The 20,849-nt window shown below is 37.7% G+C and overlaps 1 protein-coding gene across 1 annotated transcript in view; it reads right to left on the bottom strand.

The window, feature by feature from the left end:
* The window catches only part of MYO16 (myosin XVI), a 294,040-nt gene that overhangs the window by 41,847 nt on the left and 231,344 nt on the right, over positions 1-20,849 (bottom strand). Inside the window, exons 28-31 of the mRNA XM_054383685.1 lie at positions 13,809-13,905; positions 8,717-8,963; positions 6,566-6,873; positions 3,556-4,758 (exon numbers count right to left, since the gene is read on the bottom strand). Of these exons, the coding sequence (XP_054239660.1) occupies positions 3,556-4,758; positions 6,566-6,873; positions 8,717-8,963; positions 13,809-13,905 (1,855 nt within the window). The remainder of the gene's footprint in view (positions 1-3,555; positions 4,759-6,565; positions 6,874-8,716; positions 8,964-13,808; positions 13,906-20,849) is intronic.

The raw sequence follows: 20,849 nt of genomic DNA, 5'->3' as shown, positions 1-20,849 counted from the left end.
TATAAATATATCAACAATAAAAGGAGGGCTAAGAAGAATCTTAATCCTTTATTGGATGCAAGGGGGAATATAGAAGCCAAGAATGAGGAAAAGGCTGAGGTACTCACTGCCTCCTTTGCTCAGCCTTCTATAGTAAGATCAGTTGTTCTTGGGGTACCCAGCCCACTGAGATGGAAGACAGGAAGAGGTTGCAGAATGAACGTCCAAATAGTTATAGTTACCTACTGCTACAGCATTTAGACATACACAAGTATTTGGGGCCAGAGAGGATCCACCCAAGGGTACTGAAGGAATGGCTGAAAGTGCTCATTGAGCCACTTTCCATCATTTACCAGTAATCCTGGCTAACCAAGGAGGTCCCAGCTGACTGAAAGTCGGCAAATATGATGCTCATCTATAGGAAGGGCTGGAAGGACGATCTGGGAAATTACATGCCTGTCAGCCTGATCTTGATATCCAGGAAGTTTATGAAGTAGTTGATCAGGTTCAGTCAGCATGGGTTTGTGACAGGCAAGTCCTTTTTGACTAACCCGATCTCTTTCTATGACATGGTAACCCAAGTGGAAGAGGACCTTGGGAGTATTGGTTGACAGCTGACTGAATATGACCCAGCAGTGTGCACAGATGGCCAAGACGCCCAACAGTATCCTGGCATGTATCAGAAACAGAAACTTTTGTTCTCTAGAGCTTTGTACACTCTTGCTTTGCTCAAGCTTTGTAAGCTCACAGCGCTTAACCATTGCCTGTAAGTCCCACATACACGCACACTAGCAGTCTCTGCAACACGGGGAAGAAGCCAGCACCCCAGGAAGGCCGCGGAGCCTCAGTTTACCTGAGGAACCTGCAAAGCAGATCCCTTGGCTGAAGCTATGAAATCCAGTGTCAAAAGAGCAGTCCCAGCAGATCGGAAGAAGACCACACTGTGTCTTAAAGAGGACTGGACTCCCCAGGGGTGAGTTTTAGCCCAGAGGGGGAGGGACTAGACCAAGCCTGGCAGTCCAACATCTGCTACAGCTATAAGTCGCAGACCGAGCAGCCACGACCTTGTGCGTACTGGCTCGCATAAGCAGGAACCACGCTCAGCCACCCTGAGTGACCCCACCGTTCGCGGGAGACAAACAGAGCCACCCGCTTCGCCGCTCCACAGCCCTGTACTGCCAGGGCAACATAAAGTCAGGACTTCCCAAGAGAGAGAGACAGTTCCATCCTCTCCTTTGAGTTTAAGCCAAGGACTGAATCGCAACCTTAAAGGGGAAGCATTTGCCGATGAGATTCGGCATGGCCAGCTAGTCTAAAGCTGAGCCAAGGGGAACGCTGCTTCGCGTAGCCTCGCCACTTCTCTGAAGCCCATTGCCACTGGGATTGGAGATGTCCAACCCCGCCTACCAGGAACCATCGCCCCGCCTCACCATGCAAGCCGACCCTGCGAGGGCCGACCCCGAAGGACCTGGCCCCGCCTCGCAGGACCACTCCCCCAGGACCGGCCCTGCTGGGCCAACCCTGTTCAGGGAGTTGCATCGACCCTGCCAGCCCCCATCCACTGCAGTTGCACTATGGGACCTGCCCAGGGAAGCCACCGATAGACAAAAAGTTTCATCCCTTATGCAGAGATGGGAGGAGAAAAAAAGTCACCGTCTGGAGGGAAGCCCTCCTGTGGCCTGCCAGTAACTCAGCTTCAGCCTCCACCCCAGGAGCCTTCACCTGCCAGGAACGGACCAGCCCTGGTCAGACAGTAAGCAAGCAGCAGCCAGCCAGCATAACCCAGCAGCTTACTTTGCTACAAACGAAGACACAGTGTATCTTTTCACGTGAGCAACACTTGCTAACTTTCAGTTCAAAGCATGCACGCCTAGCCGCATGACATTCCAGCTTGAATTGCCTCTGACCGCATCGTAAATCTTTCTCTGTATATAGTTAAAGCTGCCAAGCGTCTTGTCGAGTCACCATCTGGTGGACAAGCAGTGTAACTGCACCCTTCGTTCCCTTAATCAGAAATTAATTCTGTAAATATTCTAATTGGGTCAAATTGTACATACTAAACCAGTTATGGGATGTATTTTCACAACTGCACACTAGAATCTATATATATAAAATAGTGATTAATCAGTTATTAATAATTTTAATAATTAATAAAAATATTTTCCATAATTCATACTTCATAATTAATTAATTAATAACCTCTCCATCACAACTGGCAAGGATGCACCTCAAACACTGTGTTCAGTTTTGGAGCTTTGGGCCCCTCGCTAGAGAAAGACATTGAGGTGCTGGAGCATGTTCAGAGAAGAGCAATGAAGGTGATGAAGGGTCTAGAGAACAAGTCTCATGAGGTGTTGCTGAGGGAACTGGGGCTGTTTAACCTGGAGAGAAGGCTGAGGGGAGTTGTTATCACTCTCCACAACTACCTGAAAGAAGGCTGTAGCCAAGTAGGTGTTGGTCTCTTTACAAAGTAACAAGTGATCAGATGACAGGAAATGACCTCAAATTGCACCAGAGGATGTTTAGATTGGATACTACAAAAATCATTTTCACCAAAAGGGTTGTCAAGCATTGGAACAGGCTGCCCAGGGAAGCGGTTGAGTCACCCTCCCTGAACACATGCATGTGGTTCCTAGGAACATGGCTAGCGCTAAACTTAGCAATGTTAGGTTTATGGTTGGACTTGATGATCTTGAAGGTCTCAACTCTCAAGATGACACTCTTTTCATGGCCTAAGGATTTGTTGACTACATGTCAAGATGCTAAGTGGACAAAGTTAGGTCAGAAGTGTCTCACCCTTACAAAGCAGCCTACAGAATTTAACATCAGGATGAATTTTCAGCATTCGTAAGATCTATAGATTTGTTCCAGTAAAAATATTAAACCCTTTACTACCTGTACAAAGGGAAAAAAAATCAGTGATAATGTCTGAGGACTGTGGTTTCAAAGATCTTCAGCAAAATTACAAGTTTTTGTTCCTTTTATACATGGCTTTTGCACTAGATGTCAGAGAGACAGGATATCAAGTAATCTCTAGGTATGTACATAAGCATATATAAATAACAGAAATGCTAGGAATAAAAAGATAGATAAGGGAAATAAATACATTTTGCTGCAGGATTCTCCATTTACTCTTTATTTAGGAGAATAATAATAATGGCTTTGTCACCAAATTCTGAGTTTCATGGAAATGAAGCCTTAAAATCTTTCAAGAACATCTTTAAATTAAAGTACATGCTATCTACCAGAGATCTAGTTATAGATTTCATTCAATTTATTTCTAAAGGTTGATACTATAAACTCAACTTCACAAGCTGAAACATCTGTATTTATTTTACTGAGACTATTGGAATGTTAAAAATAATCCATTTACGTTTATGTCATACAAATATTATGATAAACATTTGTCATCTCGGACAAAACTTGAAGACCTCTATTTTTTTCCCCTGAATGTATGTTCTATATGTTTTTCTTCTGGTTTTGTTTTTTATTTTTACTTGCTCAATAAGATTCCAATGTAAGAAAGTTTTGGTGCAGAAGAAATACACTATACAGAAACACAGAAATCTGTCTTACCTTCTGGCTCCCTGATTTTACGTCCTGCTGCAGATTTTCGTAGCACACTCCGTCCTGAGTTGAACAAGCTGGTTAGTTCATCCAGGGGACTGGTCAGTGACCTTGAGTTTGTAGGGCTGTATGGAAATGAAGATGATGAATTTGAGTTCAATTTCCTGTGATCTGCTCTTGCCACCTTTGGGGAGTAGGGCAATTTGGAGAATGGGGAAGATGAGCATCCAAGTTGAGCAGGATTTGGTCTCTGAGGTGCTTTTGATAGATCTGAGTTTGTACCTGTTTTCCCTGTATTAATCAGAAAACTAGCACAAGTCTCTGGAGGAAACGCAAAATGTGTGGAAGATCGGTAGGAAATAGGAGGTGGTACAGGAGGAGGGGGTGGTGGGAGAGGAGGAGGTGGTGTGGAAGGAGGAGTCACTTTGCTGGAAACATTGAACACAACCAAGCCCGGAGATACTGGTCTTTCATTCTCCCCTTTCTGGCTTTTGGAGTACTGTGGTGATAACGGACTTGAGCCTTCTGACTGCACAGGGTATTTTAGGTTGGTCTCCAAAACAGGAAGCTTTTTGACTTCTAGTGGTGTTAGAGGTGATTCGTCAGATGCAGGTGAACATGTGACAGGAGTTGGAGGAAACACAAGAAGTGGTGGCCTGTGGGGGAGCAAGTTAGGGAAAGGAGCTGGAATGTCACATGAGTCTTTATAGAGCAAAGACGACTGACTGTTTCCATCCAACGTTCCATCTTCGATGAGAACATTTTTTTTGCTTTCAAATAACAGAGGAGGAGATCCAGTCACTACTGGAATTATTCCGTTACCATTGATTCCTTCTTCTGGTAGAAAATACTTCATTTCTTCATACACAGATTCTCCTTGCTCAGGACTTTCTGCTTGAGCAGAACTGCTCTTCATTGCATTCCCCACCATTTCAATATAGACAGGTTCATTTTCGTCCTCCTCTTGTGACATATAGAGGCTCAACACACCATGTTGTCGGCCATCAGCAGAAGCTGCTCTCTCTACTGTCACTGTGTCATAGCCACCTGGTTTAGCTACTGTGCTTGCCTGTTTTACATCCCCAGGCTTTTGGCCAGGTATTTCTTCATAAGATCCACTAAGTTTCGTGTTGGGACTTCGTTTTGGTTTTCTGGGAGGTATTTTTTTCATTGTACTATAGTCATCACTGTGTGGCCTTGGACGGGTCAGTACTAGGAAAGTGAAAAAGGTCTGTGTTATTAATAGATCAAAGTCATTTTTTCCTGACACAGATCTAGTACTTTAAGCCTTGAAAGCTGTTTAGTTTTACAGTGAGCAGCAGTCACAAGCACAAGGACTTTGATCAAACCCATAAATATTTCAAGGAATGAAATACAGAACTTTCAGCTTCTGAACCACAAGCCGTTGGTACCTGTGCATATAATCTGCTTTGGTAATCTCTACTGCCACTAGAAGATGAGAAGTAACACTTGTGGAGATCTTTTGAATCCAAATTTTCAAAATCTGTAACATGTGGAAAAATGTGCTCGTTATTCCTTTTGCCCTAAGGAAGATGAGCATGCTTTTAACTAGGAGTTTCAGCATGGTGCTACTTTGACACACGTTAGTGCCAGTAACTGAAGCACCCCTCTTCTATGTAATATCTATAAAACTCATATTATAGGCAGATATTATGCCTATTTCTTCTTCTTTCGCACTATGGGCGTAGACATAATTTATAAAGTTAGGGAATCTGAAAGCCTGAGGGCACTTCCCCAACTGAGTACATAGTTAACTGAACTCGATGTCTTTTCATCACCTCCAGGCATGCCCAGAGTTGAAAGACCAGATACCTAGGTGATTGGTCTTTTATGATCAAAATTAAATAGTGTAAATCAGAACTGCTTTTGGACAAAGACTCAGGAAATGGACATAATTCTTAGAAAATGAGTATACGGCAGGGAAACCAGCCCTATTGTTTCACAAAAATGAGAACTTCAAAGTTGTTTTGTGAGTGCATGCAAGCATTAGTGTTAAGATTACACATACATATATAGTCATTCTTCCAAAAACCTCTGCTACAGCTTTTTCATTAAAACAATCCTCTCTTGCAGAGCTAGGCACAGAAAGTTGAAACCACTACAGAGCTCCTTAAACCATACTATTTAAAAAGCATATTGGGCATAGTTCATCTCTCCTTACACAGAGCTGGAATGACAAGCAAGAAAGAGGCTAAAAAAAAAAAAAAGAACTTGTATCTAATTAACTGGGCATAAGAACAGTAACTGTTTTGCAAGAGGGAGCTGCAAAGGTTTTTTATTCATTGTATGCAGGATTAGAGAATGGTTATACGTGTGTTTAAAACCAACCTGAAGGATCTTTCCTGATAAGCCTGGAGGATCCTTTACACAAAGCATGACAAGTCAGGCTAATCAAAAGAAAACAGAATACATTCTTTCCCTTCATCCTCCACTCATTCATTTCAGGGGTGAAGGAGAATAGAACAACTGAACTTGAAGCCATTCTATATGTATTATAATGCATTGAGACACTTTGGGATTTTCAGAGAACTTTCGAAATAAAAAATTCACTGTACACAAGTTATGGCACTAACATAATCTACTGAGTGCATACATTATTAGTGTGAACGTGGGGAAATAGCAGGAGAAAGTTCAGTGTTTAACTTGGTGAAATTCAAGATTCAAAAAAGCCATTTTAGTGATGCAAGATATTCTAATGTACAGTTTAAAATGTGAAATAAAATGGTCAGTGGGGTAGAATAGCTCAAGTTGACAGATCACTCGTCTCTGCAGAGAGTTCTGTAAAAGGGTTTTGGCTGTTGACAAACTAGGTAATTAGAGCACATGAGTATGATGTGCTGATTTGGAAACAAATGAAAAGCTGATTAATTTTCTTTACTATCACTGAACTATTTCAGGGAAGCAGGACTTTTCAAAGGTGCTTGACTGAGTCAAAGTGAATAGAATAAATCAATAACCTAGAGAAACATTTGTGACTGTTTCTGCCTTTATGCCTAACCTTCATTAGCGGTTTCCTTAGAAGCTGCCGACAAACAAGCACTAACAGCCTCATACGACGCACTCAGTCGTGTGTTGGGGTCCCTCTTTGGTTTGGGAGGAGGCTGTTTCCTTGGTGATGGCAGGCTATTGCTCTCATCCATGCTGAACACAGAGTGCAAGGAGGGGGATCTGATGGATGACCCAGCCACAGAATGTACCGAGCCATCCACTGCCATGGGGACAGGGACGGAGCTGGAATGAAAGTGCTTAGGCGTTCGACAGCCAGCAAAGCTCTCCTCAGAGACCTTCCCACCCTTGTGTTCAGCTCTGAAAAAACAGAAAAGAGGCCCAGATGCATTATTCAAGTGATAACAATGAACCTGTTCATGCAAACATAACAACAGCTTTTTGGTAAACAATCTCACAACTCCCCTGCTGTGTCTAGGGGATGTGTGTAGTAATCAGACAAACAAATCCAGATGAAGCTGCTAGCTTTCTTCCATTTCCTGTTTCATGATAAATCAGGACACTGGCCCTTTTCACACAAATGCAGCCTTCCTTAAGCAGTTTCATAGTGTTGATCAGACATTCACTGAATGAATTGTTCACACTTTGATTGTTACACACAATCAAATGCTGGGTTTTCAATCTGAATGATAATTTCTGGGAAATCCATTTTAATAGAAAGTTACTGAGGCAGCAAATACTGAGCCTTTATCATTAGTTTCTAAAAAGACAACTATAAATTCTATTTAGATAATGCAAATCTTTAAAATATTAGATGACCTTTTTAACCAGCTACATTGGTTGCTTGAACAATTCCACTCAGATATCTGTATATCTTCCTGTTAAAATCTTAATTGTTAGTTATAATTTTAACAGTATTAATTATGACATTGTCTAGTTATTTCCATTCCAGTTTTGGAGTTTTACTTACTCCAATTTTTGTGTGTGTGTGTGTCTTTTTTTCTATTTCAATATATATTGTGAAATGTTTATCAGCTGGTTCCAAGAAACTTGAAAAAACCCACAAAAAATATTCTAATATTTTATTCCTCCAAAAATTGAAAAACTTTTAACTTAGAGTGGTAATATATTAGATAGAAGATGTCTATGCCATCATTTTACAAACAAATCCCCGAGCATTTGTTTTTTTTTTTTTTTAATTGTATTTCTGCATGGCAGATCACCAGCAGAGCTGGAATTCATGCACAGGATATAGCCAGCTGCCCATGCAGTAAATGAAATAGCTAAAGATGAAAGCACGATGCTCAGTGGATAATTTGTTTTCACTGTAATGTTTAATTACAGTCTTTCCTACAAAGGCATTTCCTCCAATATGTAATCACTGGGATATTTGGAGCTAATTAAGCAGATGCACTGCTGTTTTCACTTTAATAAAAGTCACTGACAAAAGCAATGAAAGCAAATGGAGTTGTTCTGGCTGAAAATTAAGTTCCTATGTAAAAATAAACATCTATATGTCCAGTAGGGTAAAGACACATTCTTACTATAGATACAAATCTATTAACTGCTAATGCTACCTTTGCCCATTCAGCTGTCTGAGAGAAGAGATCAGGGACACAGTTCCTAGAGAAAGGCTCTTCAGTATTTGATGGATTTGTAAAATAGGTACTCCTACAAACTCAGATGGGAGTCAAAAACCATTTCCCTGTTTTTAAATAAGAGAAAAGAATCCTCCTTGCAATCAATTTACCTAGTTCTATGCACAATCAGGATTTCTTGGTCTGGACTTCATTCCATTTTAACATCTTCCTGTTTTTCATTACCTTGGCAATTTCCCAGTGCTGGAATTTTAAGTTACAGGAACTTTCCCATTGTTTCTTTGGTTTGATGAAAGTTCATCTGTAATGTGTTTATTGTAAAATTAAAAAATATTTCTGTGAAAAACAAATGCCTCAGAGACCTGAATAAGTTCCTATAAAGCTGACTGTCCCCTGAACAGGATATTAGGGGTGTCCTTAAGCTTCTAGACTTAATTACCTGCTACACAGTAAAAAAAGGGCCTAGCATTGATTGAACTATGTACATATTTGGGAATCTTCTTGTAATTCCTCAGTCATTTCTATGACTCTAAGCAGAGAAGGAAATCAGTAAAACAGAAGAAACACTTTAACTGTCACAACAATTATTCTTTTTCTCATCTTACCTTTTGTGGCCTTCTTCTGGTCTGTTTCTAGCCTCTACCTTTTCTCTGTGGTAAGCAGCATTCATCTCATTGCGGAGACGGTCATTTTCCCGAGCAATGTCAGAAGCATTTTGAATTACCAAGGCATCATATGTTTTCAATCCCATGTCCTCAGCAGTCTGCAAGAAGTTGTTGATTGAGGTGACCTCTTGCTGTTTTATGCTCATCTTCTGTAGCAAGCGCTGGCGAGCTAGAAATCCTCTTATAACTATCATAACAGAATGAGAAGATATGGAACAAGAAAGCCAGTTAAGATCCTGGTGAATAAACTAATATTTCTGTGTGTTCTGCTGAGTAAATCAAGTTTGGTCAATGCCTTACATACACACACACAAAAGAACAAAGAAATATGATGGCATATAAGTAACATACTGAAATGGAACTCTTTCTGTTTTCTACTGCCATTGCTTAAAATGAAGTATTGATAGTAAATTAATTCATTAATTTCAGCTATCACAACTTAAAATGTTTATTTTCACTATTACAACTGAAAGTGTCAATACATGCTACAGACTCTGAAAGCACACATTTACATTGCAAAGGTCAAAAAATAATTTGTTTCATAATAAAATCCTGAATAAATTATTGTTGCATTGAATGCAGTAGGAATTAAATGATCACTTGAATTTGGTTAGCTTCTAAAAATACTTTAAATATTTCAGTGTACCTTAAAAGAAATAAAAAAACAAAAAAATCAGGATTTTTCAGTGTGACTTGAAGACTTTTTTCTTACTCATTTCCTCTCAGCAAACACAATTATATTAATTTAATGCAAATTTCTCAAATGCATCTGTCACATCATGTCTGCATTTTTCAGTTTGAAATTTTCACCTGCATTGCATCAGCTCTATGGATCCATCAGGCTTACTTTTCACACTCTTTGTGAGGCTTACATTGGGAGATTATGGTTTACCTCCCCTAACAGCTTTCTGTACTACTTTCCCTAAGTATGTACTTTCATAACAACAAATTCTACCCAACCTAAATACCACTTAGTCCCCTGAATTTTCAGAAGTACCCAACTGATCATAAACAAAAGGCACAGAGATCTCCATGGCTACAACGAAACAGCATCAATTTAATTACTCCACATACAACAGGTGGTATTAGCGATCTACAAGCAATTGCTTTGGCTTAGCGGGAGGAAATACGCTAACTAAAGGTGCTTTATTTGTGTGTCTTTTTTTTTAAGTTCCACAAAATCCTGATTCTTTGCAGATCTAGAATCACTGCTGCATACCTCATGGGGAAGAACCTGTTTTAGAATTATATAGCCATTGCCTGAAATATTGTTGATTTTCAGTACATCAACTTGCGTATATCAAAAATAGGTCAAATTTCATGATTGCTTATTATGGTTAGTCTCACTCTGCTCAAATGGAAGTTTTTCATGAATGAAGTCTGCAGGCAATAAGATGTCTGTTTGAGTTTGGAGGAAAATACTGAAAATGTTAATATTAAATTGTAAGATAAAAAATGCCTTTTAAACAACGTAATTCAGTTTCTTAGGAACACTGCAGAACAACCTTAAATGACAGTCAAGCTGAATTAATCTGAACGAAAATTATTAAAAGAGAAATATATTTAGTCTTCTATGAATGCAAAATGTTATTCAATAAAATAAACAGCTAAGACAGCAATATAAGGTATTTTCTATCACTTTCTATGTTCTCCTTTGGATAGCACAAATAAGATTTTTATTTTAGAGATGTTCAGTGCCCAGCTGACAAAATATAAGCAGGGCTAATGTTAACATACTAACACTGCTCCTCTCCAAATTTTACTGGTTTTGGAAACATTCAAGTTCAGATGCTTTGAGATTATTTTAAATGGACAACTTTGAAGGTTTATGTTTCTATAATCAGAATCAGTCATGCCATTTTCAATTCCTTTAGTTAAATTCTAAAAAATTTGGCTTCTTTAAAACCTGAAGCATTAATGCACTTACCCAATTTAGTTGAAAAGGAAATTAATTGTACAGTTATTTGCTGACGATTATATGAGAGTATTCACACTGGATATACACACTACTGAGTCTGAATCTGTAATATTGCTGTTGCAAAGGTAATGAATACATGCATAGAACATTATCAGAGTTCACTGCTCACAAAGCTTAATCACAAATTGTTCCTTTGCTTCTAGTATTTTCTTTAAACTTATCTGCTGCAGATCAAATAGGGTATCTGACAAATGCTTATGCATAAAATCCCAGATGAATTTGGAAAAAAAAGCCTTTATTTTAAAGTAACATTTTTACAAGTGTATGTGTGTATGTGCATACTTTTATCTTGGCAACAGAAACAATTGTTTAGACCACTTAAAGGCTGGTTAAGAAAAGGAAATACAGAGGTCAGTCCTCTCATCAGACTGTTAATAGGCATGAACAATGCAAAGTAGCCTGCCAGGATGGTCCAGTAAAATTATATCCACCAGCATTTAGAGACTGTACAGCTACTCTGAACTATGGACTTTCAGCAAAGTTGAGATGCTTTGAAGAAACATCCAACAAAATTTGGTCAGTAAAACACCCCTCCTTTCTTTTGCACACACTTTCATGAACTGAGTACCTCAGGTCTTCATTAGAAGACAGACATTTCACCACATTTCCTCCTCTGTGAGAACATTTGAAAGATTTTGTCTTCAGTACAACACAGAACAAAAAAAAAAAAAAAGTCATAATTTCAAAAAGTGCTGTGAAATGCAATTGTCGTCTCATAGACTTTTACTGCTCGGTTTCATCTACTACTGTATAGATACTAAGATTTTCCTCTGAACTTCTCAATTTTGTCAGTCAAATAATTCTCAAGCAAATTAAAATAATTGAGATTAAAACCCACAAGGAAGAAAAATATCTATTTCTCTAAGGATATGTTCATCTACGAACTTAAGGATAAGTTCATCTAAGGACATGTATCAGAATCAAAATTCAAGTAGACTGTATCTGGTTATGTGAGAAATGTATTTACTATTGTGTATACAATGCATTAAAGTTAACTCCTAGTCTTCATGAATTCTGCTGGAAGAAATTCAGCGTGATGGACTTTCCTACAGACAAAACCAAATTTCTCAATAATTCAGTGAGGTCAAAAGTTCCCATAGGTAGTTTTCACATCTGTGAAAAAAGGTATGATTAAGTCTCTAAACTCACATACCTGTTCTTAAATAAAAAGTGTTTCTACACGTGCTTTTGAATTAGCTTGGCCCCTTTCTTCCACTGTGTAAATTAACTTTCAAAATAACAGAAAAAGACTTAGATGGTTTGTTTTGTTTTGTTTCTCCCCATGTTTATGTGAATGCAGAAGATGCTGCTAGAAAACTGAAGAAAAAACAGTGGATAATAATTTGAGGCAAGATCTGTTTTTCCCTTTGAGTTAAGTCCTTATATGCATATATTACATTACATTTTAACCCTGATATGGAAATTATGGACTATTTTGACTATTAGTCAATATGCTATCAAGAGAGATTGAGCTTCTACAGTATTCTGGGTGCAAAGGATGAGGGGAGAAAAACATGGGTATGTAGCAGAACTGGTACCATTACTCATTAAGCATCACCATGCTAGTGCAAAAGTCTATTGATCCAAATTTTAGGATTATATAAGAACAACACACAAGTGCCCTATCCTATTCCCAACCTGCCAGAGATCTTTGGCATGCTAATTCTGTGAGCTTACAATTGTATGTGTTCATAAAGGGCAGCTTATTTCATAAACTAGTATCATGAAATAGATGTCTAGCTACTCCTTCCTCATGCGAGTTTCTCATTTTCTCAGGTTTCCTAGACCATAAACACCATGTAGATGAGCCACAGCTTCGAAAAAAAATAATATTTGAACACAGTTTTTCAAGAGAAAAAAAGCCCAGATTTTTGCAAGGAGTCATATTAGCCTCATTCTTCAGGCAGCAAGATTTGGCTGTTCTCTTGCCTCAGCAAAACACAGACATATCCAAGGGTGTTTTACATTACGTTATGTTAAATCAGTCTGTTTGGAAGTCAGACTCTGAAAGGTAAATATTACCTTTTTTGCTAAGTCACGACAAGCAGCATGAATACAACAGGGGGACTGGTACAAAGAAAACAGGCCCAAGCTATACATCCAGCTGTGGGCTGTGTTAACTGTCACTGTACACATTAATTCCTAAAGTGCCATTATTTTGACTTCACTTCCTTCAAGTTTTCTCTTAGTTTCACCTATTTTCACTATATGCTCACAGTGAAGAACAGACAGCTAAAATGAAAAGGGTTTATACACTGTCTGCAATATTGTGTACCTGTTTAAAAAGAAAACTGAGATACATCTTTGTTGTTTTAATTTCCTTTAAAAAAGATGATAATGGGAATTGTCACAGACATCAGCCAATTAGATAAATAACGCATTATGTGAAGGAAGCTTATTCAAACAAAGCAATATTCACATTTTCAGACGTTATTTGAGATTTTGATAGGAAACAGAACAGAAGCAACAGGAAATCAAGAGGCAGAGGATAATATCTCCTTTTAAAAATGTGCCAAATGCGCCAATGACAGCATGACCTTAGTAAAAAATGGAGGCAGAAAAGCGGAACAGATTTGCCTAAACATAAAAATGTAGGAGTCAAATATGAAAGCTGTAAGAAAAGAGGAAAAATAAAACCAATTATACTTGCTAAATTACTAGCTTTCTATTCACTGTAGATATATCTGAACACATTGCGATTTTGTGTCACTGTTACGCTACATGATTTGCAACAAGTTAAAGGTGATATTTATGTCTTGAAAAATCATACTTCAAAGTGAACATACTGTAAAAAGGACATATCAAAGATTCTGTAAGTTTTGATTACAATCAACAGTTTGCCATAAAAGTATGTTTGACAGATAGAAAGCACCAGCATCACCAATGTTAATACAATCTCAATAAAGCTGTCTAAGTAGTTAGTTGGAAATACATCTCAATGGGAAATGTATAGAACACAGCAACTATTCAAGGAACAGAAAATTATTTTGTTATGCAGTATTCTGCCCAGTTTACAAAGTGACAGCTCAGGAATACTTGTTCTGTAATTGTTACCTTTTTGGCAGGTTATAATTTTCTTCTGAAGCTGAAGGCACAAATCGTTGAGATGGTCAGCTTGCCAGTACTTAAGAAACACTTTTCGGACTCCTATCTAGAATACAAACAGCATGGAAAGAGAAAAGGTGAAGGCAACAAAAAAAGGCCAAAATAATCACAAGTAAATGACAATAGTACATACACAATCCAGCTAAGAGTTGAGATGAGATTTACAATTTAAGAACAGTACAATGCCAATACTTGTGCTGAGAGGTAGTATCACTTGGCTGAACAAAAGATGAATTAGAAAATGACGTGCAAGCTGTCAGACACATAGTCCCCTTTTGGTTCCAAAACATTTGGAACAAATAGGACAATCTTCAGGTTTAATACAGGTTGGAAAAAAAAGCATTCTGAATCATACTAATGTGGTATAGAGTGGAAGAGAAAACAAGTTTTAGCTTTCATAAAACAGGTGGGTGAGGGCAAGGAGGAGGGTGACAAGCCATAAACCCTTGTGTAGCAGAAAATGGTAACAAATAGCTGCCATCTGTGGAACAGGTAAAATTTAGCTCAAGATGGAGGATGGGGGAGACGCACTGTCACTGGAGAGAATAATTCCCAATCAGTAAAATTACAAATCCTAGTTCCCAGACATGTCTCCTGAAGCTATGCTTCAGGCCTCCTTTTAGAATCAAGACTAAGAAGTCAGATACAGAGGGGATTTGTTCGTGAAAAATAATCTCCTAAGTATTGACTGAGTGTATAAACTTGTTCTGGTGCCGACTAGTTATTTTGTTTAGTTCATGTAGTTCACGAGCAATCATTAGCAATCATTAAATGCCTTCCTCCGTTACAGAAAAATGTAGCTTGTTAGACCAAAAGAAAACATCTTCCTTTTGATACCTTCTGAACGTGCTGGAACAATCCTTAAAAATTCTTTTCTGTATAATCTTCAAACACATTCCTTTCTAATAGCCTTAAAAAAACCCCATCAACCTAAACCACACACAACCTAGTTACTCTAAAAACAGTAACTAACTAAAAAAAAAAAAAAAAGGCTTTTCCTATCATTTTATTCTCACGAATTCTGTAGAAGCAGCTTTTCTTCTTAGAAATTGTACCAGCATCATGTGCTATCCAGCACAGATTATAGCTTCTGCCTTTAATTTTGTATGGTTAATAGTGATACTGATTAACTATTATACATCTGGATGAAACTGCAGAAATTCATTCCAACTTGTTTGTCTGCAGCTCATAAGCTTGCTGTCTTCTCGTACCATCCTAATTTACTGTTGTATAGTCTGTTGCATGTATCTGTATATATCTACATACACGTACACTGTTGCATATATCTCCCAGATCCCAGTACGTATCTAGGAGACAAGTATCAGCAGGGACATTTGCACACCTTTACAAGTGTTCTAGATCCAAACACTGATGTCAGATGTACAACATTTTAGTGATGAACAGTAATGAAAGCCAGGACATACATATCATGTCTAAACTCCATTAAGAAAATTCATAAATGACTGGGACACATTTTTGTTCATTTGCTTCCCTTTGCTCTCTTCTAAAGAGAAATTGTTTTGAATTAAATGCTTTTAAAAGCCTCTGATTCTGAAGGTTGAACTGACAGACAATGATGGTGCAACTGTTAGTCTTTTAGTTAAAATCAGATGCACTCAAATGGCAAAATTAGAATGCTTGTAAAAATTCTTTTCTGTTAGTATCTTTTTTCCCAGTAAAATAGGCCTTTTAGCATTATTGCAAAGTGTGTGAAAGCAAGTGATAAAAAACATGTTTTTCTTGTCTTGCAATTGTAGAAGCTCATAAATAAGGAATAGGCTCTTGTTGCATGATGGAAAATGCCTAGAACAGATAGTTTAGAAAACTGCAGCTACAGAAATCTTAGCACAAGAGTAGCTCTTGTATTCAGACTACCTATTTCAGAATAATCTTCCTGCTTACAAATTTGAGTTATTATGCCAGAACAATATTACCTTCTCCTAGATCCTGTTTATACAATGGTACCTACCCTGGTCTTTATATTTACTTAATAGATTACCGTGAGTAATGCCTTCTAATTTTTAACTTGATATTCATCTGAGGCAATCTTACTGAGACTTCATTGAGCTCTCTACTTTTAGGGATGCACTCTCATCTTCATTTTCGTAACTGGTGACTTCCAATATAAGTTTTCACTTTTACTTACAGATACCAAAAATCTGTGTTTGCCTGGTTGTCTTAGTACTCTGACTTCCTTCTTCATCAATCATCTGTTCTGGAAACTGTTTCTTTCCCAGAGCTTGTCAAATTTCCTTAGGAGTCTTCCCTTTTGTCCTCACTTTATTTCCTCCTTATTTCATAAAAATATTCTAAAAAAACCACATCAAGTACTTTCTTCTTGAATTTAAATGTGCTTCTCTTTTAGACATCTAATCCTGTATCATGAATAAGCAAAATGTTCATGTTTACACAGCAAATTACATATTTTTTCTCCTCTCTTCGCAACAAGTATTCTATTTTAATACCTTCAACTTTCATCCAGTACACCAGAACTCCACCTTGACTCCTCCCACCCCATCTACTCTGTCACTAAGCCTTGCAAATTCTGTAATAACTCCTCAGGAAGCAACCATTTTTTTCCATCCATCTTGCCAAAACACAGACTGAACTCTCCTTATTACTTGCTTTTCCTATGAAACTCTCCATCTTCTTGCTCATATCACCTTAACTCCCAAATTCTTCTATAGGAAAAACTGAATTATTATCCATATGGTTAACTGCAATTAAATTATCATGTAGTTATTATAATTACCATTTATATCTGAGTCGCTCAGACAACCAAAGATTAGACACAAATGCTTAATAAAATTATATTCTCCTACTCTGATTATATTTTCACTTTATACTTCTTTTCCACAAATCCACTACATCACATTGGGTCCTTTTTTCTCCCCGTTTGGCCTTGGGCCTATGACAGACAAATCATCCACTTTTAACTCATTTCTGCCTCTTTCCCTCCATTCCCCCAAATTCTTGTTTCTACCCTTACTCCCTCCCTGAGAGTCTTTAGAACATTCCTCTCTACTAGGGCAATACTTTGATGCTTCCACAGTAAAAAAAGGATGAAAAGTTACATTCTGAAACCTTAAGTGCATGCGCCCCCCTGCCCCACCCCCACCCCCACCCCCCCCCCTTGCTAGCAATGCCCATGGCAAAATTAACCACCTTACTCTTCATTAGTCTGATATGGTCACATCTAGGTAATATGTCACATGTGTAACTTAACTAAACATGGAGTTACAATTTATTTGGCAGTGTGCAGACACAAAATCACAGTCAAGACAATTCCTAACTACTAATTATGGTCACTTTAGCTCCTAGTGTCTGGCATTGCAGAGTTATAAAGCTAGGCAGGGGACATGTGAAGCATTAATGCTCTTTTTTCCCATCCTACACCCCAGGAACAATATAGATTGAGTTATTGTGGCATCACTTATGCTATGAACTTTATTAGTAGAAGCCTGCTACAATTTTTAAGTGAATGAAGAAACACCAAATGTCAATGCAAATTCATTTCTACATTTGGATAAAAGCTATTTATAGATTTTTACATTATATGTCAGGTCTGTTGAGAGCAGAGCATGTATAGAAGAAACTGCTGTAACACATTTGATTATCTTAGTATAGACAAAGAACTGTCTTGCTCAGTCTTTGAACTAAATGCAATACTCTAACACTGGCTGAGAACAAGTCTCACTGCCCTCTGTACAGTTCTGGTGTTCAGTTAAAGCAGTGATGCTGAAAAATATTGGGATTTCAAATGCCAGATATCAGAACAGGTTTAGAGGCTGCCACCTATCTTCATTCTGGTCTTTTCCCTAATTACAGAACACCTCCTGCTTGCCTAGAGGCAAAAAAAGGTTAAAATGTTCTTCCACTAAAGCACTCACATTTCAATACTTTCTGGATTACAAAGTGCTCTCATCTTTGTGTGCACGACATTTTAATGTCGTTCAGACTCCTGTAAAAGTAAACCATCTGTGAATTACAGTCATAGTTATTTTAATTAGAAAAGCATTAGGGTTTTAAATGTTATTTTTCAAAATGACACATTTTAAAAAGATTAAGTAAAATTGTCATTGATGACTACCAAAGCTTCAATTGCTGCTAGAGGTCTCCTCTTTTTTTTCCCTGAGAGCAAGAAGAAAGGATGGGAGGAGGCAGTTCTTTCTCTCTCTTTTTTTTTTTAATTTTTTAAATTTAATTTTACAGAAAAGGTGTAGGATGTAGAAGTACAGACATTCAAAACTATGGAATAGATGCTGAGATGGTGTGTAGGTGGCATGGAGGCAGTATTAGCTCATACTTAATAGGTGTCAAGGGAATCTGTAAAGCTGTTCTTTAGTTTAAAAAAGGCAATTTGTGGGAGTGCTGTGTGTTTCTGGCAGTACTTTCAAAATAGCTACCTACAAAAGACAGAGAACTATAATCTAATGATATTTTACACAATGACATACATTTTCACAGTGCATTAATGAAATGTAGAAAAAAGTCTTAAAACTATTGTAAAATGTCTCTTTTTGCAGTGTACATGTCTGCAAAAATATAATAACAACAAACACATTTACAGGTACTGATCTTTTACAAGGGCTGATACATTATTTTAAAGGTTTACACTCTCTCTGCTTTATTTGTTAATTTTTCTTCACATATGTTAAGTCTTCTTTTGTCTCTGGTGAACTAGTGACCCTGCACTGTAGTACATACTGAATGAACCTATAGTTAGCATAGATTATATATGGCCATAATTTAAAGCATGTGAGCAGTCATTCATGGAAGTGACTAAACATTTCTGTAAGCACTTATCTGGAGTTGGACTTTAGGGAGAAAAGCTGTCATTCAGTTCTGTGGGAAAGGGCAGATAAATGGTTGTTCCTTTTCCAATACCATACAAACCTCACAGCTCTTTGCAATTGTGAGCCAACAAAAAAGACTACCTTACAAGAAAGGAAATGACCAGGAAATACAAGGTACATGTAAGAAATACTCAGTGGAGAAAACTCTACTCCAGTTTCATCTCATGAGATTTCTGTACTTACTGGACTTATCATTTAGTCTTTCAAAATCCTAGAATTAGAAAAGAAACAATATGAAAATCTCTCTGTATTAACTGAGAAATATAGGCAACAGGAACAGGAATGACAGAGCAAACAAACTGGAGACTGGAAAAGTAAGTTCAAACAAACAAAGAATAAACACTGGGATCAAATATGAAGCAAAGTAACTAGAAAAGGAAAAAGAAGAAAAAAACAAGAGAAAAGTGTTAAGAAAGATGCAGGGGATGCAGCAGGAGGGGAAAAAAGAGAGAAAGATGAAATCCACAATTAAGAGCTCTGAATGCAAAAGATATGAGATACTTCTGCTCATTTCTCTCATTTAATCATAAGCCACCTATGTCCTATTCTCTTCTACTGAATCATGCTCTTCTACTGAATCATACATGTACTTTTCCCAAAAAAGAGTCTGATACCCTAATGTTCTATATCAATATATTGAAATAAAATTTTAAAAAATGCTTGAAGACAACTGTTTCAAATCTCATAAATGAAACACCTGTAGATCAGTAATGAAATATGGCTGTCTTTGTGACTGGCAAGAACTGTGGATCAAACTTGATTTTTCTGCAATTCTAGAAGTGCTAGAAGAATTTAAAATCTCCAAATAGACTCCTGGGATTTCTCTTTATTGAGGGCTTTAACATTCTTTGTGAGTGGAAGTTTAATAATAAACTCCACACTGGCAAGAATCATTTCTCCACAAACACTGCAGGCTCCTGAAGCACCCTTAGCAATGTCTGTAGTTGTAAAAATCTGAGCTGGCACTAATACAATATCCATCTCATGCAACTACTGATGCTGACTTGGAGGTTCATAGAAACGTTCTGACTGATTTTCCTGTCAGTCTTATTTCATACCTTTATATTTACTTCATACCTGATGGATTATATGATTCAAACTTATGACTCATCTTACTCTTTCCAAAATGAGTGATCTCCTGTCTTTAGAATGCAAGGCTACTGAAAAGAAGGAATCATTGTGGGTTAAAAGAATCATGCTAAAGACAGGAAAGGTAAACGAAGACAAATCTTTTATTAGACATTTTTAAAGATTTTTATCTTCTAACCAGATGAGGATTTCTAGCAAAGACTGAAAGATTCACTTGTAGTGAAGTCTGGCCCTTGCAGTGCTTGTATTTAACCGCTGCACTGTATAGCAAGAGCAATTTAAATTGAGGTTTTATTTTACTTCCGGTATAATAAAAGTTGTTTGCATTTCAGCAAGCTCCATCTGAAGTGACTCAGAAGGGTTAATTGCAGACCACTGACCTTAGCTAAACAAAATGTAAAGCTCCAAGTTTTGATGTGAAGCTCAGTAAGCTGTGAGCTAACTCTCCTTCATTGAATTTATATTTGCAAGCTTAACAGTGTGAGGAATGATAATCCAAACAAATGAAAGTTTCCTTATGTCAGCTAAAAAAAGCCAAGGACTGTTTGTGCCCTGTACTTCTCCCAAAGCATGACCATGTTTGCAAGCTAGTCATGCTATTGGGATCATAGGCTTTGCTTAGCTAACACATCACTGCATGACAACAAATGAACACAGCAATGAAAACATGGGTTTCCTAATGAAAGGGCTCAGATGTTCTGAAGGGCAGGAGATTCTTCTGCTTTACACTGATCAGCCAGTATTTCCATCCAGCATAACTCATATTAACTCTAAAGTTGCTACATATCATCTTGCTCCTTCTAATATTAATAGCAAAACTCTCACTGACATCTTCAGAGGTTAAACAAGTCTATTATTTTCACTCTCCCTGGCATAGGAGTGGTTTGTTTTGATTTAGAAGTCTGATTTTCTCTTACATCAGGTGTGCTTAAAAGTCACAGCAAATAGCTAAGCTTGTCATGATCAAGTATATATTTAAGCTGAAGGAACATCTTATCTAGGCTGTACACAGAGTCAGGATGCAAAAACTGTCTTTCATTAGTAG

The sequence above is a fragment of the Indicator indicator genome, chromosome 1 (assembly GCF_027791375.1).
Source record: "Indicator indicator isolate 239-I01 chromosome 1, UM_Iind_1.1, whole genome shotgun sequence".
Taxonomy (NCBI): domain Eukaryota; kingdom Metazoa; phylum Chordata; class Aves; order Piciformes; family Indicatoridae; genus Indicator; species Indicator indicator.
Note: the sequence above shows the minus strand (reverse complement) of the source record. Positions and strands in the feature narration are given on the sequence as shown.